We start from the raw sequence: 24,325 nt of genomic DNA, 5'->3' as shown, positions 1-24,325 counted from the left end.
AACCGTAAATTCATAATAAATTTCGATTTAGTACTAATCACATACCTGCATTTCCCATATCCCCTCCCTTTGATGCTGCTATTCCTGCATAATGCACGGGCATAAGTGGTACTGGTCGCTTACCTGCATTTCCCATGGGTATGCTAGATTCCTCTTGATATGCGAATTCTTTTGTCGGGGCGCTCTTCCCCCTCCAACCCAGCTTAAATATACGCTGCCAAGCCTGGTGGTGTTCATTCAGACGCTGTCTTTCTGACAGACCTGTTCTTCACCTGAGGACGGCTGCTTGCGTTGTGGCCTGAAACGTCGTGAGAATTATTTTATTATGTTTTATTTTTATTATTTTATTACTTCCCTTCATAACAAATGTTAATTCATCAACCTGTCGGCCTTCGGGACCAGTCTTGTTGAGCAGCAACGTGAGTTAAAGCAAAACATTCCCGGAGTGGTTCTGATTCCTCTGAGGCTCGTGAGCAGAGGTTGCAGGACTGCCAACAAAACAATTGCCGCTGGGTCTGCCCGAGGTCGAGGACACTTCGCGTGAACCGTCGGACCCGTTCGGTGCGGTGCAGCAAAACGGTGCAAAGCGATTTTCTTGAAATGATAATAATTACAAAACAAACAGGCAAGGCTCGGTTTTGTGACCTTCTGTGATATTCACCACTCGTTGATGAATGCTGCTGAATAATTTTACTGATTACTGGGGGGGGGGGGGGGTGGTGAGGGAGACGGAGATGGCGGGGGGTTGGGTTGACACGTGGCGCTTTCAGACGCGCTTCTGCGGCCGTCTGGAACGCTCTTTCCTTCCGATTTTAGGAAGGCACATTGGGAGCTGTGCAATTTGAAGTCATCATCGAGATTGAAAACGATTTTCTTTAAAACTGCGTTTTGTGTCTAGTTTCTTGTCCCCCACCCCCCCTTCCGAACCTCCGATTTGCACGGTTAGCTACGTACGGTGTGAAAGAAGTTTAACAAAGAAAGAAAACAAAGAACACCGTGCGGCCAGTGAAATAAGTTCAGAATGCATAAAGACTGCAACTAAACTAAAACCTTTTTTACTTTACTAGGTTATGACCTGCTAAGCTAACTCTCCTTTCAGAAGCGGCCTGGCCACAAACGACAGCTCAAAGAAGTGGCTCATCATCACGTGGACATGGATAGCGGCCAAAATAATCTACAACGCAGGTCGATTATAAACGCCGAGAGGAAAATCCCTTTGGACCCGGAGAAAAAAATCCACCTTAAATTTCGATTTAAAGCTTTCGTGACTGCAGGGATTCATCTTCTTGGTTCTTTCGGTAAAGTCACGTAGAAGGGAAGTAATAAAATATTGTTTTATTTTTATTATTTTATCACTTCCCTTCTACGTGACTTTACCGAAAGAACCAAGAAGGACATCCTCACCTTGCTTGCAGAAGGGTCCGTGGAAGGGCGTGTGGGTGCAGTCGCAGCTGTAGCCGTTGTAGCGCTCCACGCAGCGTCCCCGGTTGCGGCACAGCACCCCGTAGCTGCTGCAGTGGCCAGTGCAGCCGGGCTCCACGCCCTCGGTGACGCGCGCACGCTCCTCCAGCGCCAGCGCGGCGCCGTTCATGTGCAGCGCGCGCAGGCAGCCCAGGAAGCCGCGCTGGCCTGAAGCCGAGGCTCCTGCGACCCGGCGGACGGAGGCTCGGTCGGTCGGTGGGTTGGTGGGTCGGTGGGGGGGGTGTGTTGGTCTTTTGGTGGGTGGGTCAGTCGGTGGGTCGGTGGGTGGGTCGGTGGGGGGGTCAGTCGGTGGGTCGGTGGGTGGGTTGGTGGGTTGGTTGCTGGGTGGGTGGGTTGGTGGGTCGGTGGGTGGGTCGGTTGGTGGGTCGGTGGGTGGGTCGGTGGGTGGGTCGGTGGGTGGGTCGGTGGGTGGGTCGGTGGGTGGGTTGGTGGGTTGGTTGCTGGGTGGGTGGGTTGGTGGGTCGGTGGGTGGGTCGGTTGGTGGGTCGGTGGGTGGTCGGTGGATGGGTCGGTGGGTGGGTTGCTGGGTGGGTGGGTTGGTGGGTTAGTTGGTGGGTCGGTGGGTCGGTGGGTTGGTGGGTCGGTGGGTTGGTGGGTTGGTGGGTGGGTCGGTGGGTGGGTCGGTGGGTGGCTCGGTTGGTGGGTCGGTGGGTGGGTCGGTTAGTGGGTCGGTTAGTGGGTCGGATGGACCGTTGGTTTATTGGTCACCACCGGCAATTGGGATGCCAGGCTAGGTCCTGCCAATCCACACGCACCCAGCCACCAACAAACCCAGCCGCCGTACACCCACCCACCACCAACCCGCCCACCAAACCACTCCCCCACCGCAAACCCACCCAGGCACCCACCCACTACGCACACCACCCAATACGCGCCTACCCACCCACCGCGCGCACGCCACGAACGCACCCACGAAGAGCTTGCTGTTGAGCAGCAGGCGCGTGTGGCCGTGTGCCGGCGCCTGGAAGGAGCGCGCGGGCAGCGCGTCCACCTGCAGCGAGGCCTGCTTGACGCTGCGCTCGGCGCGCACGCCGTGCCACTGGTTGTCATTGAGCGGCCGCGGGCTGGAGGCCGTCACCTCCACGGGGCCGTCGCCCACGTCAAACGCGAAGCTCACCTCCTGGGGGGCTGCGGCGGGGGGGGGGGCACGGGGGGAGCAGGGCGTGGGAAGGTGGCAGGGTGAGTGGCGGTGGTTGTGGTGGTGATGTACGATGAACTTCTTTCGAGCCGTACGTAGCCGGCCGGGTCCAATCGGAGGTGTGCTTCTGCGGCCGTCTGGAACGCGGATCCAGTGAGCTGGGGGTTCAAGGGCACGTGTGCTGCAGGCGCTGACGTTCTCATAGCGGCAGGCCGATCACGTAAGTATGTACTCTATATTATTTAGGTATTTCGGCAAAGCCACGTAGATATATCAAATAATACAAATAATAAAATATAGTGTTTTTTATTACTATCATTCGTTTTGATCTATCTACGTGGCTTTACCTAAAGACCCAAGGAATATGAATTCCTGCAGTCACGAAAGCTTGAAGTCAAGATTTATGTACTGTATGTTGAACTTCTTTCGCACCATACGTAGCCAACCGTTGCTAATCGGAGGTGCGGGGGGAAGGACAACATACTGAACACGAAAGGCAATTTCTAAAGAAATGCGTTTTCAATCCAAATTTAAAAGTGAATAGTTCCAGTAGCTTCCTAATACCTATGCAGGTGAATAGGTAAGTACTATAGTAGTATTGTTATACTGGTAGGAACCTCCTGGTTACACCAGCCCACAGGGGATTATTGTGTCCGTCCGTCCGTCGTAGAGGGAGGGGCTGGGTGGGGAGGGAGGGGCTGGGTGGGGAGGGTGGGGAGGGGCTTGGTGGGAAAGGGCTGGGTGGGGAGGGTGGGGAGGGGCTGGGTGGGGCTGGGTGGCGGGTGGGAGGGGTGGGGCTGGGTGGGGAGGGAGGGGCTGGTCACCCCGTGGTGCCCTTATACAACTCAACGTTTAACCTACTCACGCCGGCTTGTGCCCGCCCTCACAGTCGGGCATATTTGCGGAATACACCACGCCGCCGTTGGCCCTGGCCATTGACGGAGCAACCCAACGTTCCTACCAGCTCCCTCCGCAGGAATGTGTTTCTCATAAATGCCACTGCCTGTCACTCCACCACCTCCACTCACTCACTCAATGGCAACCGACCATCACTCACTCACTCGCCACCACCGTGACCTCCTCACTGAAGCCACCGCCACCACCGCCGCCACCACGGTGGGTGCTGAGTGTGTGGCAGTGGGCGAGTGACGTGGGGATATTATTGATACGGCGCAATGGTGGCGGTGATCACGAATGGGGTGGCGGTGGTGGCGGTGGTGGCGGCGGGTGTGTGATGGTGTGGGATAACGTGCGGTGCTTGTGGCGATTGTGGGGGCGAAGGTGAGTGGGGTGGTGAGTGAGTAGGTCACGGTGGTGGTGGTGGTGGTGGTAAGTGACGGTCATTTGGCATTGAGTGGTGGTAGTAGTGCTTGAGTGAGTGGCAGTGGCATTGGTAATACATATTCATAACAAGGAAGAAAAACCGTGCATATGCGTGGCTTCTTTAACACGAGCCAACGCTCGTTTGCCCTTGTTTTTAATTATCACCACCGTGACCTTCCCCCATCGGTTTGTGCCGTGTCGTTTGCTCCACATTGTTTGTCCCATAAGCCTCGAGGCACATCAGCATTTCAGTTGTGCCCCGCGAGACATGATTGACTGTGCGAACGCAACATTAAATAATCAAACTAGGATGACGACAATCATTATTATTATTATTTGACGCATGCCTAGCGAGAGAACACACTGCGATTGATTGATGATTTCCCGTCCCCTTGTGTTTTCCGCCACGCAAATTTGATTCCGGTCGCGCTGTCGGCGTCGCGAGAGGCACGCCCGCCCGTGCGCTGCATTCGCGATTCTCGCAGAGCCGCACAGAACGGCCCGTGGAAAGTGGCGTCGCGGGAACTAGTTCTGACGTGCCCTCAAGGTGACCTCTGATCCGCACGCAATGCCCGCACACTTTTGCCGCGCGCCCCGCTGCGGATATGTTCGCTTGCACGCCAATGAACCATTTCCCCCATTCCGAGACGTCTGCAAGCCGCGCGGCCACCACTCTGAATTTTTAAACAGAATACAATTAACGAATCGTTAACACACACACGCGCGCGCGCGTGCGCGGGGGGGGGGGGGGCTTAATTGAGCTCTCCAAACAACATTAGCCTGGCCACTGGCAGAGCAGAGTCGGTGGCACGTGGCTAGTCGCAAACACTGCTCGTTGGGTGTGCCGGGTGCCAACCAGGGCAGCCCCTGCTGGAGCGAAGGCCCTAGCGAGTCGCTCGTTTGACCCTGACGGCGGACAGCTCCTTGCTCTGTCGGTGTTTTCTGTGGAAGTTGTCGAGGATCCCCCACTGGGTGTTTCCGTCGCCGTTGTGGTTGGTGGTGGCGGTGGTGGCGGTGGTGGCGGTGGTGGCGGTGGTGGTGGTGGTGATGAGGGGTGGCGGTCGTCTGATCGCTTCGATGATGAGAGCGTTTGTGAGCCGGGAGTCATGCGAGCTGGATCGTCGCGGAGGTAGTGGTGGTGGCGCTGGTGGTGATGGTGGTGATGGTGGTGGTGATAGCGGTGGTGATAGCGGTGCTGATGGTGGTGGCGGTGGTGGTGGAGATGGCGGTGAAGGTGCTCCCACCGAGTCGTTTTGTTCACGGCTAGATTTCCGATAGAGGCCACCAGCCCCAAATAAAAGTCGTAGTCCCCGTGCTCAAGTGAACGTTGGGCGACTGTCCTCTCTCTCAATTTGTCATCACGATACAGGGGTAGATAGCCCCGTAGGTGTCCACTGCACATTCCGTCATTTGTTGTTTCCACTTTCCTCTCTGTCTTGTGCCAATGTGCTCAAGTAGTGGCCACACCTTTCTGGCACCGATCTCCTACTTCGTCGTCATCGTCGTCCTCGTCGTCGTCGAGCCATTTCTCTGTGAGGTCTTCCTTTCTTTCCGGTTACTTCCATTTTTAATGATGGAAAGCCACTCGCTTTGTCTGTCCATCCATTAATCTGTCCTTCTGTCCATACATCCATCCATCCGCTTGTCCACCAGTCCACCCGTCCGTCCGTCGTCACGTTTACATTCACTGTGCGCATAACAAGCCGGCCGACAACGACGAGGGCTGGTGCCCACGTCGACGACCTGCACGTGACGTGGACCTGCGGCGGTGTCGCGATTCGAGCGCCGAGCTACGAATTACCGTCGGCCCGAGTTCGATTCCCGCTCGTGGCCAACGTCGGTGACGATTACAATCTGTGCCTGTCTTGGGCCTTGCCTCGATCGACTCAGCCCTGGCTGGGCACCTGGCGCAGCGTGCAGACATCAGCACCGGGGAGACAAAGACAGCCGTGGCCACGCCATGCCCTCGTGTTACGTGAATAACAGCTGCTCAGCTCGCAGCGCTTGCCCTGACAAGTCTATGCGGGGGGGGGGGGGGGGGGGGAGGGTAACTCTACGTCTGTACGTGTGAGCGCGACGCACACCGGCCACCTACACTTGAGCTGGATGCGCATGAAGTGCTGCAGGCCCAGGTTCTCGAGGAAGATCCCGTGTGACGCCGACGTCTTGAAGAAGAAGGAGATGTCGGCGTTCGTCTCCCCGCGGAAAGTGGGGAAGAGCAGGTAGGCCGACTGGCTGGTGAACAGAGCCGCGTTCCAGAGGCCCTCTGCACAAAGACAAAGAGCGGTGGCGTAGCAGCGGTTAGCGCTACGAACCCGCGCTGCGAACCCCCGCGACCCGAGTTCGATTCCCGCTCACGGCCAACGATTTTCTGAACCGGTCGTGGGACTCTCCCTAGGTCGACTCGGCCTCAAATGAGTACCTGGTGCGGCGCGTAAAAACATCGCCACTCGGGAGACGTGGTGCTGGCCACCCACCCTCTCGTGTGCCGTTCTGGCCTTAATAGGTGCTCGCTAACAGCACTTGCCTGAACAGTCTGTTAAGGCTATGCGGGGGTTCCTTGTCTTTGCTTTCTGTACACACACGCACACATAAGACAAAGGTCTCCCCCATGTAGCCTTAGCAGACTGTTTGGGCAAGTGCTGTTTTTAGCGAGTGGCACCGATGAAATGCCGCTGGCGTGGCATTACGAAATGATGAACGAAGCAAAGTGCCGACTACACCGAGCATCTTCTTGTTTCCACTGATCGTAAAAAAAAAGAGAGAGCGAGAGAAGGGAAGCCTGTTTCACAAACCACGCATGCAGCCGTGCCCCCCTCTCTCTGTCGCAAATCTACATAAATGTTTGTTGGGGCCGACTGGGGGTACAACGCCACACCCAGGTGGCTCGACGGGGCTCAGCGAGCGGCCTCACAAGCGGGAGGCTGCGAGTTCAAGTCCCGGTTGTGGGATGGACTCAGGCCATCATCCCCCCCCCACCCCCCCGGGGGACCACTTTGTGAGTAAGTCAACAGCGGTCGTCCCGTGTAGTCCACCACCAACCACCCTCATGCCCCCCCCCCATTACACCCCCCCCCCCCCGCCTGCCCCGCCATAGGAATGATGAGGGCTGTAAACAGGGGGGGTGGGCACCAATACCTCAATGCTCATCTGATGGTCAATATGAATATTTCACTTTTGACGTTTAATTTACAAAATGAAGTTAGGTAAACTACCCTGATTAAACTACTCCTAACCGTAAGATCTAAACGCACCCCCCCCACCCTACAAAAAAAATCAAACTTGCGCTAACAAAAAACATGTTGGTGTGTTCCGGTAATATGAATAGTTTTGTATCAGAGGCATTTAGAGAGAGAAGTGAATTCGTATTGTCACCGGGGGGTGGGTGCTGGGCTTGGCGGTCTGTAGGAAATGTTTGCATCGGCCGAGTTGGTTCCGCGGGCCATAAAAAGTTCGAGACGCGCCGCCTCTGTCCCGTACACAAAGGGCCCAGGTGTGATGTGAGCCAGTCCACAATTTTGGCTGGTCGATGGGGAACAACTCACTGTCGCCGTGGCAACGCAGCGGACCCACGCGGTAGGAGGCGGCGGAGTTGGTGCGGTTCGTGTCCGCGATGACGAGCTGCTGCAGCGGCAGGTGCTCCTTGTAGGTGAGGAGGCCCGAGTCCCGTTGCCTGGGCAACCGAAAGAGTGAGAGAGAGGGTGAGAGAGAGGGTGAGAGAGGGTGAGAGATGGTGAGAGAGAGGGTGAGAGAGAGGGTGAGAGAGAGGGTGAGAGAGGGTGAGAGAGAGGGTGAGAGAGGGTGTGAGAGAGGGTGAGAGAGAGGGTGAGAGAGAGGGTGAGAGAGGGTGAGAGAGAGGGTGAGAGAGGGTGAGAGAGAGTGAGAGAGAGGGTGAGAGAGAGGGTGAGAGAGAGGGTGAGAGAGAGGGTGAGAGAGAGGGTGAGAGCAGGTGAGAGAGAGGGTGGGTGAGAGAGGGTGAGAGAAGGTGAGAGAGAGGGTGAGAGAGAGGGTGAGAGAGAGGGTGAGAGAAGATGAGAGAGGGTGAGACTTTTGACTTTTAACAACTTTTATTGCCGCCAGCAGCAACAGCACTGGAGGCGATTTCGATTCGAAACACACAAAGTCACCAGCAACACAAATGAAAATAAACGCTACAAATCCACGCGCTGTGGCGCTACAAGCACTGCGCACAACACGAAAGAAAAGTCACGTGGTGGTGGTGGTGGTCATCGCGCATGCCATGGTGACGAGCGAGCGCTTCAGAAGGTGAACACGAGGGTGCCGTCCACGCTGGTACAGAGAGGGGCTTTTCCGGCTCCCCAGCGTTCGAAGAAGACGTGCACATCACCGGCATGTGTGTGGTACGCGTGCTCCAGCCGGAGCCGCGCCTTAAGCAGACTTTTGAACACTGGAAGCATCGAGCAGTCATCAGTGTCATCTTCCAGCATCTTTTTCCTCCTTCTGAATACCACCATCTTCGCCTGAGCACAGGCGAAGTTGGCGAGGTCATGGCACTTGTTAGCCAGGTAAGGCACCACCCCATATACGAAACTCCTGTTGTAGAAGGGCACCCCCAGTTTCCTGAAGATGTCCCCCAAAAGGCGGAACATTGGTTTGAGCCGTTAGCAGTGTAAGTACTGGTGGGGCAGATCCTCCCTGGCACCGCAGGAAATGCACAAGTCTGTTACCCCTGGCGAGAGATTCGGCTGAGCCACACGGCCGATGGCAACGTGCAGCGTGCCAACCTCCACTGGAGGTCACCGCAGCGCTTGGCTACGGGAGACGTGTACATTTGTTTCCACTGAGGGGCGGCCGCAATGAGGGGAGAGAAATGGGGGGAGAGGGAGCAGAGCTTGAAACCTTTCGTAAAATATTTCATTTAAACAGGGGGGGGGGGGGGCATATAAAGCAAAGCATTGAAAAAAAAACACGAAAAACCGAAATGATAAACGAAGCAAAGTGCCGACTACACCGAGCATTTTCTTGTTTCCTCTGATCGTTAACAAAAAATAAATAAAAATAAAAAGGGGGGTTGGGAGAGAGAGGGAGTGAGAGAGAGTGAGAGAGAGGGGGGATGTGAGAGGTGGTTGGGGTGGGTAGAGAGAGGGATTGGTGAGAGAGAGAATGTGAGAGAGAGTAATGGGTTGGAGATGGTGGAGGGTAGAAAGACGTAAGATGTAGGATGAGAGAGAAGGTGAGAGTGAGGTTAGAGATAAGAGATTGAGGTGAGTGCTAAGAGAGCGAGGTGAGAGAGAGGTAAGAGAGGAATGGGTAAGAGAATGAACGAGCGAGAGAGTGAGCGAGAGAGTGAGCGAGAAAGTGACCGAGAGAGTGAGCGAGAGAGTGAGCGAGAGAGTGAGCGAGAGGTGGGGGTTTTACATAAAGCTATGTTAAAAAACAATACGAAATGATGAACGAAGCAAAGTGCCGAATACACCGAGCATCTTCTTGTTTCCACTGATCGTAAAAAAAAGAGAGAGAGGTAAGAGAGGAATGGGTAAGAGGATTCGTGAGCATGGAGAGAGAGAGAGGTGACAGGTGGGTGGGTGAGAGGATGGGGGAGGAAGGTGTTAATGGAGAGAAAGAGAGAGAGCGAGAGGGGTGGATGTGAGATGCGGAGAGCAAACGAGCTGTCGCGTGACGAGGGTGAAATCCGGCACCGATATCGACTCTGCTCAACGCAATCTTACTCGGGAGCACCGCAGACCCTCGCAAGCCTCGGTTGGACTCCTCCCGGCCGTGGCGAACAACAGCGGCCGACCGACAATAGTGGTGAAGTATGGTCAAAACAGACTTACGTGGGGGTGAGAGGGGAGGGAAATTTATCGGGGAAGAAGTCCATTGACTAGAGGGCTACGAAATGATGATTGCTACTGCGGTTGCGTAACCGTAGTCACTGAACGAGCAAAGAGACCCGAAACGTCTCAGTGTGTGTGGGGGGGGGGGCTGCTTCTCTTCACTTGGCTACACAGCGGGGGGGGGGGGGGTTGTCAATTTCCCCACGCGACGACGTGAAGTGATGCCTCGTGCATTAGTGGGGGGGGGGGCGATGTGGGGGGGGGGTGAGCGGAGCGAAGTTGGGGGGCGAGGGAGCGGAGGGCCGGGGGAGCGAGGGGGCTGAGGGGCGAGGGGGGCGTGGGCGGGGGGGGGAGGGGTGGGGGAGGGGCGGGGGGGCGGGGGGACCTGAAGTTGGGGGGAGGGGGATGCGAGATAGAAAGTTGTCTCGGGAAAACACGATCCGACAACTCAGTGGATGTAGCAGGGCCGCATCGAATGGGCACTGAACAAACTTGAGGCTGAAACACTCCGAAGCGGAGGGAGCGAGACGGGAAACAGAGGGGGCAAAGGCGACAACCAAAACACGAAATATTTACAAGTTGCAAAAAAACGCCGTAATACAAAACACGACACATCTCGAAGCAGGGGAAAAGTCAGCGAGGGTCAAAGCGAGCGAGCGTCAGAGAGAGAGAGCGAGGGGAGGGAGGGGGGGAGAGATGGAGTCGCGAAATGCATCGCAGAGTGAGAGAGGGGAGGGGAATAAGCCGAGCGAAAGGCGAACTTGGAGCGAGGCCAAATAACGGAGAGAGGAGGAGGAGGGGGGGACGAGGAGGAGGGAGATGGGGCCTGGAGACGAGGAGCGGAGGGACTACAATTGCGTCAGTGGCTGGGCCTTGCTCACGTCAAATCAGCCGAGCAATAATGGCAGCTGTCAAACTTTTATTTGATTATCAGAAGCGATTTTCCCAACTCTGTTCCACAACCCCCACTAACACCCCCCCCCCCCCCCCGTTACAATGGAGAGGCAATAAACGCCTCGCAAATTCCCCCAAGAGCAGACGGGCGAGGCGAGAGGCATGGCACTGCGGATCGGCAAATCATGTTTGCCAGACAAAGAGGATTGTGTGGGATGCTGGGGGGGGAGCGGCTGGGCTGACTTATGGGATAACGAGTGGACGTGGAGAAGGGGGAGGAGGGGGGGGGAAGTGTGAAAGTGTTGAGCCCAGCGAGCGAGACGTTCGTTCCCGACGTGGTGAGCGCTCTCACGCCTCCCGTCCGTGCTGCCAACTCTTCGGGGCAGCACGTGACACTCGTGGAGTCCCAACAACGATCGCCCCCCACCCCCCACCACCACGTGGAGTCCCAACAACGATGCCCCCCACCCCCCACATCACGTGGAGTCCCAACAACGATTTCCACCCACCCCCCCACCCCCACGTGGAGTCCCAACAACGATGCCCCCCACCCCCCCACCCCTCGTGGAGTCCCAACAACGATCACTGCCGGACGAGAGGGCCTCCTTTACTTGATACAGCAGTCGTGCTGTGACGGTTCCACCTGAAGACGGAAGCTTGTGTTGCCTCCGAAACGTCGTGATTTATTATTTTATTTCTATTATTACTTTTAATTATTTTTATTTTTTACCTACGTGACTTTGCAGAAAAAACCTAAGAGTATGAATCCTTGCAGTCACGAAAGCTTCAAATCTAGAACTCCTAGCAGCTGTGTGGGGTCGTGGGGGATTATTTTGACCTCACTTCGCCCTGCTGGTCCGTGCGAGTCGGTGAGGTGCGTGGGTGAGGGAGCGATGCATTTTGCCCCAATGTTCTCCGCTGCTCACCACGTAGCCTCCCGCAGCCTACAATAATAATGATAATTACAATGTATAATTGCGCATTCCATCTGAGGATCCCAATGCACGATGCATGAAAGGCAGGAGGCAACAACAGAGCCAGGAGCAACCGAACGGACGATAGAGCGATGGCCACTTTAAAGAAATTGGGTTTTCAAAGCAGACTTAAATGTTGAGCAACCTTTTCAATTCTCTAAACTTAAAAAACACGTTTCTTTAGAACTGCTACTTTTTGGGATTAGCACGGTGGGCTACGTACGGTGCTAAAGAAGTTCAACGTACGTACACACACACACGACTCGCTCTCCCACACCTCTCCGTACGTACACACACACGGGACTTGCTCTCCCACAACTCTCCGTACGTACACACACACACGTACACACACGTACACACACACACACGGGACTTGCTCTCCCACTCCTCTCCGTACACACACACACACGTGGGACTCGCTCTCCCACCCCTCTCCGTACGTACACACACACACGTACACACACACACGGGACTCGCTCTCCCACAACTCTCCGTACACACACACACACGTGGGACTCGCTCTCCCACCCCTCTCCGTACGTACACACACACACACGTGGAACTCGCTCTCCCACAACTCTCCGTACACACACACAACACGTGGAACTCGCTCTCCCACAACTCTCCGTACGTACACACACACGTGGAACTCGCTCTACCACAACTTCCGTACACACACACACACGTGGAACTCGCTCTCCCACCCCTCTCCGTACGTACACACAACGTGGAACTCGCTCTCCCAAACTCCGTACACACACACACACGTGGAACTCGCTCTCCCACAACTCTCCGTACACACACACACACGTGGAACTCGCTCTCCCACCCCTCTCCGTACGTACACACACACGTGGAACTCGCTCTCCCACAACTCTCCGTACGTACACACACACACGTGGAACTCGCTCTCCCACCCCTCTCCGAACACACGTGGGACTCGCTCTCCCACACATCTCCGTACGTACACACACACACGTACACACACACACGGGACTTGCTCTCCCACAACTCTCCGTACACACACACACACACGTGGGACTCGCTCTCCCACCCCTCTCCGTACGTACACACACACGTGGAACTCGCTCTCCCACCCCTCTCCGTACGTACACACACACACACGTGGAACTCGCTCTCCCACAACTCTCCGTACACACACACACACGTGGAACTCGCTCTCCCACAACTCTCCGCGACATTGCCACGTAGTCTCAACCATGGGCAGGAATCGTACTCGAGAAATTTTGATGATCATGATAGTGATGATGATATTATTATTGCAACTACGAGGCCTTCACCCGTATAAGCCTCGCCGAGTACCAAGACTCATTTTCGGGACGATCCTGCCAAGCTTTCGTTGTTGCGGCTGGGCGGATCAATGCTGCTGCTGATGATGATGCTGCTACGTGTAATTCCCCCGCACCCCCCCCCCCCATTAAATGATTTGCAGATCGTTTTTCCGCATTGGGATGTGTTACGTCAATACGGGATACGCTCTGGTGTAGCTTTTATTCCGAGCTATGTGAGATGAAACCAGGGGCGCTCTGGAGAGAGAACGGAGATTCTCATGAAGCAGAAAGGCACCCGAGCAGGGGAATGGAACCCAGGGGTTCCTCGCTGCGAGGCACAATCCGTCACACCACCGCGCCACCTAAAGCTTCCAGGCTCAAGGGTGCAACGTCCAAAGCGATGCGCCATCACCCTCCTTTCACCCTCCTCTGCCCAGTGTGGCGCTGCGCTACGAATCCAGCGACCCGAAGTTCGATTCCCGCTCACGACGGCCAACACCGGTGACGATTATCAGAACCGTTCGTGGGTTTCTCCCCTAGGTCGACTCAGCCTCAACTGAGTACCTGTTGCGGTGTGTAAACATCGCCACTCGGGGTGGGGTGAAAGACAAAGACGGCCGGGCGGTAGCGGCGCTGGACGGCCTCCACACGTGCCGCGACTCCGCCAGCGGCACTTGCCCCGACAATCTCTTTAGAGGCTATACGGGAGGGGGGGGGCACCTTTGTCTTTGCGAGCGCACGTACCAGACGGGCAGGTCCGCGTCGCAGTTGCAGTGGACGCGGGGCTGCGTGCAGTTGCGCTCGATGCCGCACGCGCACTTGTGGACCCCGGGGCTTGAGCCGCCCCAGTAGGACTGCCGCTCACCGCTTCGAGCGACCCACCACACCATGGGGGGGCCCTCTGCCCAGGGGGAGGGGGGGAGGAGGAGAGAGCGGCGCAACCGCAATCATCGTCGTGGTCGTTATCATCGTCGTCGTCGTAGTCGTCATCATCGTCGTCGTCATCCTCGTCATCATCGCCATCATCATCGTCGTCGTCGTCATCGTCATCGTCGTCATCGTTATCACCATCGTCGTCATCATCGTCATCGTCGTCGTCATCGTTATCATCATCGTCGTCATCATCGCCAACCAACACCACGTGTGCGTGCGAACGGACATTTTCAACGCGCGCCGTAGCCGGTTTCCGGTCGCTCTCACACGGAGTCGGAGGCACGCGACACCACTGACAAGCGGAAGGGGGCAGCCGGAACCAGCGCCGACAATTGCCCAAGCTCTGCGGTCCTACAGCGGGCGTGTTTGGTCAACTCCGTTCAACAGCAGCGCAATGAAGCGAAGACACGACTCCCACCGTGCCTTGCGTGAATGTCACGTGGACCACCAGGCAGCATTGCACGTGCAACGCTCCCTCGGCCTTGCTAGACCACCAGCTCGACGGGGCTGAACACGCAGTCGCATTGTTGCGTGGGCCACCCGCAACAACCACTACCGCGTGTAACAATCACACGCAACCACATTATGATGATGATGAAGGAAATGACTACGACGATGATGACAATAATGACGATGATGGCGATGACAGCCGTATGATGATAATGATAATGACGACGACGACGACGATGATGTTGCCATTGACGACGACGGCGACGACCCAATCACAATCGGCCATGTGCACGCGGACGCGCGCGCACCTGGCGAGTTGAGGAGTCGCGAGCGTCGGCAGGAGTAGTCCACCTGCTGCTCGCAGCTCTCGGCCTGCGCCGCCACGGCCGCCAGCTGCTCGGCCGTGGCGTTGTAGGAGAAGCGCGCCACGTGCGGCCGCTCAGGGCTCGAGCCCGAGACGGCGACCGCCGCCGTCGCCACCACCGAGGCGGCCGCGGTGGCACCCCGCGGCGTCGCGGGCAGCGTCGTCCACACCGCGTCCTCTACGCGCGCACGGACGCACGCGCGGACGGATGAACACACGCACGGATGATCGGACACACGCACAGACGGACACACGCATGGATGATGGGACACATGCATGGACGGACACACGCACGGATGGACACACGCACGGACACACGCACGGATGGACACACGCATGGATGATCGGACACACGCACAGACGGACACACGCACGGACGGACACACGCACGTGGGGATGTGGGGTCGCACGCATCTCCCACCCACCTCCATCTCTCGCCCCCCTGCAGCCCCCTCATCCCACCTGTGATGTTGCAGAAGACTTGCACGGGCCCCAAGGGGCCGCTGCCGTCCGTGTCGATGGAGTAGAGGCCGGAGGAGCGGCCCAGCTGCTTGTAGGCCTCGCACGATCGCTCGTGCACCGCTACGCAGGGGCGCGACACGCGCGGCACAAGCGAGAGGGGGTCGGTAAAGAGCGAGCGCCGGTAAAACCGAAGCGGTTACCGGTTAAAACCGGCAACGGTTGGCAGAAACGATCACCGCTGTGCGAAGGTCAGGGACTTGTTTACACCGTCACCCGCGAACGTACAAACCGCACGGCGGTGAAAGTCACCGCGTGGTCCGAACTGTTTATTCTTATTTCACCACTGAGAAGCGACCTGGCCAACACAAACGATCGCTCAGCAAAGTGGCTTATCACCTGGAAAGTTATAGCAGCCAAACACTCTAAACGCGTGACGTTGATTTTAAATAACGAGGGAATAACCGCAGGACCCGGAGAAAAATCCAAGCGACCACGGGGAGAAGACGCCCAATATTACCCTCGCGTCTCAGTTCAAAGGTCAAGGTGCAGCCCTGCAAGTGCTTGCCCACGCCACTGCGGGTGGATGGTCCTCTACCAGAGGGAGCTCTCGACGGTGCTTGGTCTACTCTTCCCCCCGCGCTGACCAAAAGTCTTGTAAGAGATGGAAGTACCCACACACACCCCCCCACCCCTCCTCTGCCCCCCCCCCCCCCCCCCGCGTGGACTCACAGCGATGGCAGGTGGTGCCGGTGTATCCCGTGCCCTCGCACTGGCACGAGAACGAGTCCCACGTCTGGGCGCAGCGGCCACCGTGCTCGCAGTGGTCGGGGAGGCACCTGCACACGGCACGTGACACGCGCGTGTGTGACATGTGACGCACGCATGTGTGACACGTGACGCACGCGTGTGTGACACGTGACGCGCGTGTGTGTGACACGTGATGCACGCAACACGTGACACGCGTGTGTGACACGTGATGCACGCGTGTGTGACACGTGACGCGCGCGTGTGTGACACGTGACGCACGCGTGACACATGACGCACGCGTGTGTGACACGTGACGCACGCGTGTGTGACACGTGACGCACGCGTGTGTGACACTCAGCGCACGTGGCACGCGACACGCGTGTGTGACACTCAACGCACACACGCGACGCACGCATTCAACACGAGACACGCACTGATATCACAGACGCACACATGTGTAAGGTAAAACATACTTAACACACACATTTCACGTGCACATATAAGCCGTAACAGTACGTTAGACACAAACAGCAAGTTACACACAAAGACACACACGCACTAACACACACAACTAACACACACACCTAACACACACACACCTAACACACACACACACACCTAACACACACACACACACCTAACACACACCTAACACATACACCTAACACACACACACACACACCTAACACACACGCCCCCCCACCTGTCCAGGATCCCACAGGTGTCCACCTGCAGGTGCGAGTGATTCCCCAGGATGCCGCGCTCCAGGAGGCGGAGGTCGACTTCCCGCTGGTGGACAACGACGGATCGCACGCAGCCCAGGAAGGAGGGCGGCAGGGTGGCGACAGGGCACGAGGTCGCGTCCGGGCAGCCTGGCCGAGGGGAGGGGGGGGATGGGGGGTGAACGGAGTTGCTCCAACTGGAGGACCGCAGAGCTGAGGCAATTCTTGGCGCCAGCTCTGGCTGCCTTCGCGCGTTCTCGTACAGTTTCCAGCACCTCTGAAATCATTCTCAGCCATTCTCACTCTCTCTCTCTCTGCGCGTGTGAGCGTCGTTATTGATATCCGGGTGCTCCGGTTTCCTCCCGCGTGCATAAACAACTCAATCATTTTTGGCCGAAAACATCTTAATTTATTTTTTAGAAAAGTATACAAAGCAGGTCCTTGCTGAAGAAAGAGTCATGAGGACGTCCTCGGTAAACAAGTACCTAATGTCATCTTGTTCATCAAACGTCGCGAACATAAAAAGAAAAAAAATCAGAAAACTATTCAACTATCTTCTATTTTACCAGGTAAGGCCCACTGAGCTATGTAGCTCTTTTCTCAGGAGGGACCTGGTCACACGTGACCGCTCTCAACGAAGCGTCTTACCATCACGTGAACATTTATAGCAGCAGCCAAACGCTCTGAACGCGCGGCGTCGATTCTAAATGTGGAGGGTAAAACCCGCAGGACCCGGAGAAAAATCCACGCGACCGCGGCGAGAGAGAACCCACGGACCTCCTCGACACCAGGCGAGGCAGTTAACGTCTCGAAACCCCAAGAAGCGGGACGCAAATGGAAGGGTGGGAGGAAACGGCAATGTCGCGAATTTGACGCCACCCCACGTGGGGTCCACTCAACACGCAGACCCGGCACCGCCGTCACAACGCCACCGCCGAGGAGAGGGGACGGAAAAGATGAAATTTGTTTTTACTTCTAAATTTGAAGCTTTCGTGACTGCAAGGATTCATATTCTTAGGTTTTTTCGGTAAAGTCACGTGGGTAAAAAATTTAAAATTAATAAAAGTAAAATAAAATAAAAAAAATCACGACGTTTCGGAGGCAACACAAGCTTCCGTCTTCAGGTGGAACCGTCACAGCACGCTTGCTGTAATCAAGTAAATGAGAAATTCCAAGAGATACTACCCCGTATATATGCTGGTTGAGGGGGGGATGAGCCAGTACAGGCCCCCTTTTTGATATTATTATGGTAAGGTTGGTGCGGCTTGAAACTACGGCTAATCTACATAACAAAGGACTGAGCCTTTGTTATGTAGACTGGCTGAGAAGGGGGGGGGGGGGAGTGAAGGGTTTCTGAGAAGAGTCTCCAGGTGGTGTTTGTGAGATCACCCTCGGGTCGAGGAGCCCCAGACGTTCTTCCGAAGCTGTCATAGTCGCCTATTTGTCTTGGGGCCGAATGATGCCAAACATTTCCTCTCCCCTGCGCCTCGCTGTCGGGAGCGCGAAATAATTTGACTTCGCGAAAATTACGCGCTTTTTTTTTATGGAATAAAACCGATAACGTTCGCGATGATAATTACGATAGTAACAAAAATAATTTAAGTTAAAAACAGAAACAATTAAATTAGTTATTTATACACAAGATTGTTACATTTACAGCGTGGACGTTATGGCGTCATCGTGTTCTGAAGCGGACGCTCTCCGTGCACGCAGACTGTGAGGTTGCAATGATTACGTCGTTACGATGATTACGTGATTATGATGATTACGTCTTTACGATGATTACGTCGTTTTGGCGATCGCATCGTTACGATGATTACGTGATTATGATGATTACGTCGTTACGATTATTACGTCGTTATGGCGATCGCGTCGTTACGATGATTACGTGATTATGATGATTACGTCTTTATGAAGATTGCGCCGTTACAGCGATCGCGTCGTTACAGCGATCAGCGGCAGGTTCTTATTCCGGGCGAATTGAAATCAAAAACCTCGTAAACATTCCGATTCATAATTGCTTTTTGGGGTCAGGCTACGTCATGGGTCTGACCGAATCTGTGCCGTGAAGACCCTCCACCACCCAACATGGCCAAGCACATTACATTGCCATTAGATACGCGACGCTTCACTCGAAACTGCGTCAAGCATACGCAGGACAAGCCGTCGGGTGGCGGAGGCTCTTACGACACAAACCTGGCCAGATCACTTACGTGGCTTGACACGCGTATCAATTCCGAACTATACGCTCGCTCTACTCTGTTGATTAGAACACTATTTCACTTTAACACGTGGGCTTTCTCGACAAACATTGCCGATAACCAAGGTGTTGATAATTGTTTTTTTAATATATTTATATTCGTCACGTCGTCTCTACGTGGCGATCCTTACTCATCGGATGTTTGGGGTGGTGCGCGGCTTCAACGATTAGCACGGTTAGTCACGTGCGGTGCAAAAGAGGTCTCAACGTACACACATTTAAACGTATGCGACCTTAGCCCCAACCCCCCTTCCTCTAGTATGGATATCTTCACCCTCTGACCTATTTGACCTCACCTCCCAGGTAGCAGTGGTCACCCGTGACGATGTCGAGCTGGCTGTTGGAGTGCATCGCCGTCGAGGGCTCTCCGTCCAGAACGAGCGAGAGGAAGTTGCGGCGAGCCTCCACCAGCACCGAGTGCCACTGCCCGTCGTTCACGGCCGACCCTGCCGCCCAGCGACGCAACAACAACAAACAACAACAACAACAATTGCGACAGCACCAACAGAATCGTCATCGGCAGCAGCAGCAGCAAGAGCACTAGTGACATCCGCAGCACCAACAGAATCAGTTGCAGCAACATCATCAGCAGCAGGGAAATCAGCAGCTGCAGAAACAGAATCATCATCAGCAGCAGCACCAACAGACACGTCATCATCAGCAGCAGCAACAACAGAATAATCATGAGTAGGCAGCAAAACAACAGTAGTGACATCAGCAGCTGCACCAACATAATCATCATCAGCAGCGACATCAGCAGCGACATCAGCAGCAACATCATCATCAGCAGCAGTAACAGCAGCAACAGCAGCCACATCAGCAACAACAACAGCAGCAGCAATAACAGCAGCAACAGCAACATCATCATCAGCAGCAGCAACAACAACAGCAGCAACAGCAGCAGCCACATCAGCAGCAGCACCAACAGAATCATCATCATCAACAGTAGAAACAACAGCAGCAAGAGAATCAACAACAGCAACAACAACAACATCAGCAGCAGCATCAACTCTACAAGGGGTGACCGATGGAGTTCAGTGGCCCCCGCCCTTTTCCCTCCCACCGTTCGTCCGCCAGCAGCGTCGCGGGCGAGAAATTGCAGGGCCCTCGCACCCTCGAACCAACAATCTCCCACCTCGGCGGGTCGCGCCTAATCACCTGCGGTGATGTGGGCGTTGGTCCGGCGTGCCTGTCGCACCGACACGCTGACCTGCCCGTCGGCCAGCACGACGGACAGGGAGCCCCCCCCCGCGGCCCCCCCGCCACCCGCCCCCGCCGTGCCCCCCAGGGGGAGGTGGAGGAGGAGGGCGCGCTCCTGCCACGTGCGGAGCTCCAGGGAGAAGGAGAGGGAGGCGAGGCCCGGGGGAGCGTCGAGACGGAGCCAGGAGCCAGGGCGCGGGAAGGTCACGGAGGTCGAGCCGGGGTCAAGGCAGCGGGACGTCACGTTGCCCTGTAGCGGGGGGGGGGGGGCAGGGAGGGGGGCAGGGGGGGGAAGTGTTCAATGTAGGAGGGGGGAAATTATGGATTAGTGGCACATGCAACATATAATATCCATAAAAGAGGTTTTTGGGTTAGATCACGTAAATATATAAATGTGTGTCGTTAAAACCCGCCACCACCCGACACTGCCAACTAGTAAGGGTTGTCATTCAGACTCTGTCACCTCGACGGACCTGGTTTTCACCTGAGGACGGCTGCTTGCGTTGTGGCCGAAACGTCGTGAGAATAATTTTATTATGTTTTATTTTTATTATTTTATTACTTCCCTTCTACGTGACTTTACCGAAAGAACCAAGAAGAAGGGTTGTTACGTCAACAGAACGTGATGGGGGTCCGGAGTCCCCGCGAGGGTTCTGGAAGGGGGGCGTGGCCAGGGGAGTTATCAGCGGGGTCCCGAGAGGGATCGCGGCGGTCAACTCTGGGCATGAAGTGGCCATCCTCAATTCTCGGTCTCGGGTCTTCACGCGTGGACCAGGCAGCCCGCTCGCTGTCCTGGTCCGACTGTAGACTTGTGTCAGTCTAGTTGGCCGTGGTGGTCACCACCCTCTGCTGTTATCCTGTTCGAGTTGTCTTGTGGTTGTTGTTGTTTGACTTGCATCCCACTGGGATTTTTGCACACAGCGTTGGTGTGTAACGGTGTTTTTTCTGCAATATTTTTGCTGTCTTTTCTTGGATTTTCTGTTTGCACTTAGTCACATATTCACTTTAAGATGTTTTTTGTTCATGTTTTTGTTTGTTGCGGTTGCACCCGATTCAAGAGCCGAATGGCTCACAGGGCTATACCTAATAAATGAACTTGAACTTGAGTTACCCGTTGTGTTAAATCAGGGGTGGGGAACCTTTTTTCTGCCAAGGGCCAATTGGATATTTATAGCATCATTCGCGGGCCATACAAAATCATCAACTTAAAAATTAGCCTGTTACATTAGGTCAAACATTTTATTAACTCACCCCTAATGTGATGGCTGGAACTGCTTCTCTTTGGTGAGGCGTGTGACGTTAGCTGGTATTGATGATGTTGCTGCTACTCGTAACTGCTTTTCCAGGTTTGCTCCGAGATTTATTGAATTTCGAGTCCCGCCTGCGGTTGCCTTGGCAGGGCCACACCAAATGATTTCGCGGGCCTCATACGGCCCGCGGGCCGGACGTTCCCCACCCCTGTGTTAAAGAAACGTGTTGCCTCCAAGAACAAGTGTGCGCCTAAGTTAACACGCGACACACGCGCTCACGCATCAACATGCGGCGCGCACACGAAGCTAATGAACTCATCGTCGGATCCCGTCAAGGGCTTAATTTTCACTCTGCGCCGCTTAGCGCGAAGCCAAAATAAACACGGAGAGAAGTCGCGCGCCTCCATAGAAGCAAAGAACGACATTTCCCCGACAATAAGAAAAAAAATCGCTCCGATAAATAAGAATTCCATCGCTGGTGACGGCCACCTGGTCTGCGACGCCGCGGGAAAAAACGTGTCCAGTGTTTCATGTTTTGTTGTCATTATCATCATCATTATTTTGCCGTTGATCCAGGAAAAAACTACGAGCAGCTTTTAGTATTTTTGCCAGGCAAGGTTCCCGCTGAGCTTTGTAACTCGTTTTCAGAAGGGACCTGGCGACCACAAATGATGGCTCAGCGGAGTGGCTTATCATGTGGACGTTTATCGCAGCGGCCACATACTCTTTATTAACACGCGTGATGTTGATTCTAAATGTGGAGGGGGGGGGGGGACCCGGAAGATCCGGGGAAAAATCCACGCGACCACGGGGAGAGAGAGACAGACCCACAAAGTCCAAATATACAGCAGCAGCAGCAGGCGTCAGGGTCAGGATCGAACCCACGACCTCCTGTATACCAGGCGAGGGAGTTAGCATCTCCTAGCCACCGTGACAACCCTTACGCTTCACCGAGTCTCAAGGGTCATTTTCAGGAGGGTTCTGACGAAAGTTTTAGCAGTATGGAGGGCAATGCAAACAATAATAATAATAATAAAAAGAGGCTCGCGACTGCCCACGGGAACAGCCGAGCACTGAGAGTCACCGCCGCCTCCGCCGCGTGACTCCGCTAAGTTGCTCGGCGCTCGACTCAACAGCGCCCAGAGGCGTCGCGTGAGCAGAGGTCGCAACCGGGTACCCGATACCCGGCTACCCGTACCTGGCCGGGTACGGGTACCCGTTTGCGACCCTGGTGCGGCCGAGTATGGGTAGGTCGTGAGTCACTGGTGAGTAACTGTTTGTCACTCATTTCCCACCCACGCCTGCAACATGGCTTCATCCCAGAGGTCGCAATCAGGTACCCGATACCAGTACCCTACCCGTACCCGGCTGGGTACGGGTAGGGTACGGGTACGGCCGGGTACGGGTACCCGTTTGCGACCCTGGTGCAGACGGGTACGGGTACGGGTAAGGAATCAAAACCCGTTTGCGACCCTGGTGCAGACGGATACGGGTAAGGAATCAAAACCCGTTTGCGACCCTGGTGCAGACGGATACGGGTATGGAATCAAAACCCGTTTGCGACCTGTGCGCGTGAGGCTGCGTGAACGCGCAGAGCCTCGCGGCGGCCTCCAGACGGCTGTTACATTCCAGACGGCATCACGGATGTGACAATTCAAACGTGTGACGAATGCATGCGAGCAGCGTATGCGTTTTTAAACATTTACAACAAAAAAAAGCTTGCAAATTAAATCGTGTTATTCTGAGCAGACTGCAGAATGGGGAATCCGTGGTGAGGTGGGGGGGGGGGATTGGGTGGGGGGCAGAGGTCGCAAACGGGTTTTGATTCTTTACCCGTACCTGTACCCGCCCGCACCAAGGATCGCAAACGGGTACCTGTACCCGTACCCGGCCGGGTATGGGTACCCGTACGCTACCCGTACGCTACCAGAAATGAGTGACAAACGGTGACTCACCGGTGACTCACGGCCTACCCGTACCCGTACCCGGCCGCACCAGGGTCGCAAACGGGTACCCGTACCCGGCCGGGTACGGGTAGCCGGGTATCGGGTAGGGTACGGGTATCGGGTACCCGGTTGCGACCTTTGGTGGGGGGAGGGAGGTATCGGCAGGATAAGGGCGACGAGGGCGATGATGGTGATAACACCCGGCGAGACGAGGTCACGAGGGTGGCCAGGCTGGAAGAGGAGCAGGCGAGGTCACGAGGACTGCGTGAGCGAGCGGCTCACTGATCCTTCGCCGAGGTTGGGCGGGGACGTGGGGGTACAGCGTGAAGACTGAACCGTGAAATTTCACCGGCAAAGTCAATCTGCCTGATATGAATAAACACGGAGCGAGAGAGCGAGCGAGCGGGCGAGAGCGAGCGAGCGAACATCAGACGTCGACGATGCGAGCGAGAGAATATCGCCGTCGGTCGGGGAGCAAATTGAGTGAGCGGCATCATCGGGTTCGCGCTGACCAGTGCGAGCCAGTGCGAGCCAGGAGGCGCTCGCGCGAACAAGCGAAACAATGCAGAGGTGAATATTTGATGAGCGCGTTATTGTGGGGTCAGTGGGTCGACGCCCGCCTCACCGCTCAACCTGTGCGTGTGAGCGCGCGTGTGTGTGTGTGTGCGCGTGTGTGTGTGCGTGTGTGAGCGTGCGTGTGTGAGCGCGTGTGAGCGTGTGCGTGTGGCGCGATAGTGTAGCGGTTATCGTGCTGCGCTATGAACCCGGCGACACGAGTTTGATTCCCGCTCACGGCCAACACCAGTGACGATTATCTGAACCGGTCCCGGGCCTCCCCTAGGTCGACTCAGCCTCAAATGAGTACCTGGTGAGGTGTGTAAACATTGCCACTGGGGAGACAAAGGCAGCCGGGCGTGGTGCTGGCCACCCACCCCCTCGTGCACCGTTCCGGCCTTCATAGGTGCTCGCTAACAGCACTTGCCCCTACAGTCTGTTAAGGCTATATGGGGGATCTTTGTCTTTTATCTTTGTGTGAGCGAATGCGGTTGTTGTGTGCGCGGGGAGCGGTAGTGTTGTAGCGGTTACCGCT

General features: G+C 55.7%; 1 protein-coding gene across 1 annotated transcript in view; it reads right to left on the bottom strand.

The window, feature by feature from the left end:
* The window catches only part of LOC133356668 (contactin-associated protein-like 2), a 160,185-nt gene that overhangs the window by 42,089 nt on the left and 93,771 nt on the right, over positions 1-24,325 (bottom strand). Inside the window, exons 8-18 of the mRNA XM_061574311.1 lie at positions 19,998-20,289; positions 19,136-19,285; positions 16,561-16,729; positions 15,840-15,946; positions 15,111-15,230; positions 14,593-14,826; positions 13,646-13,802; positions 7,489-7,616; positions 6,039-6,209; positions 2,392-2,610; positions 1,405-1,644 (exon numbers count right to left, since the gene is read on the bottom strand). Coding sequence (XP_061430295.1) covers positions 1,405-1,644; positions 2,392-2,610; positions 6,039-6,209; positions 7,489-7,616; positions 13,646-13,802; positions 14,593-14,826; positions 15,111-15,230; positions 15,840-15,946; positions 16,561-16,729; positions 19,136-19,285; positions 19,998-20,289 — 1,987 coding nt within the window. The remainder of the gene's footprint in view (positions 1-1,404; positions 1,645-2,391; positions 2,611-6,038; positions 6,210-7,488; positions 7,617-13,645; positions 13,803-14,592; positions 14,827-15,110; positions 15,231-15,839; positions 15,947-16,560; positions 16,730-19,135; positions 19,286-19,997; positions 20,290-24,325) is intronic.

This window comes from Lethenteron reissneri, chromosome 7 (assembly GCF_015708825.2).
Source record: "Lethenteron reissneri isolate LAM-NWPU_2019-01 chromosome 7, ASM1570882v1, whole genome shotgun sequence".
NCBI classification, from domain to species: Eukaryota; Metazoa; Chordata; class Hyperoartia; order Petromyzontiformes; family Petromyzontidae; genus Lethenteron; species Lethenteron reissneri.
The sequence above is the reverse complement of the archived record's forward strand: the minus strand, read 5'-3'. Positions and strand labels throughout refer to the sequence as shown.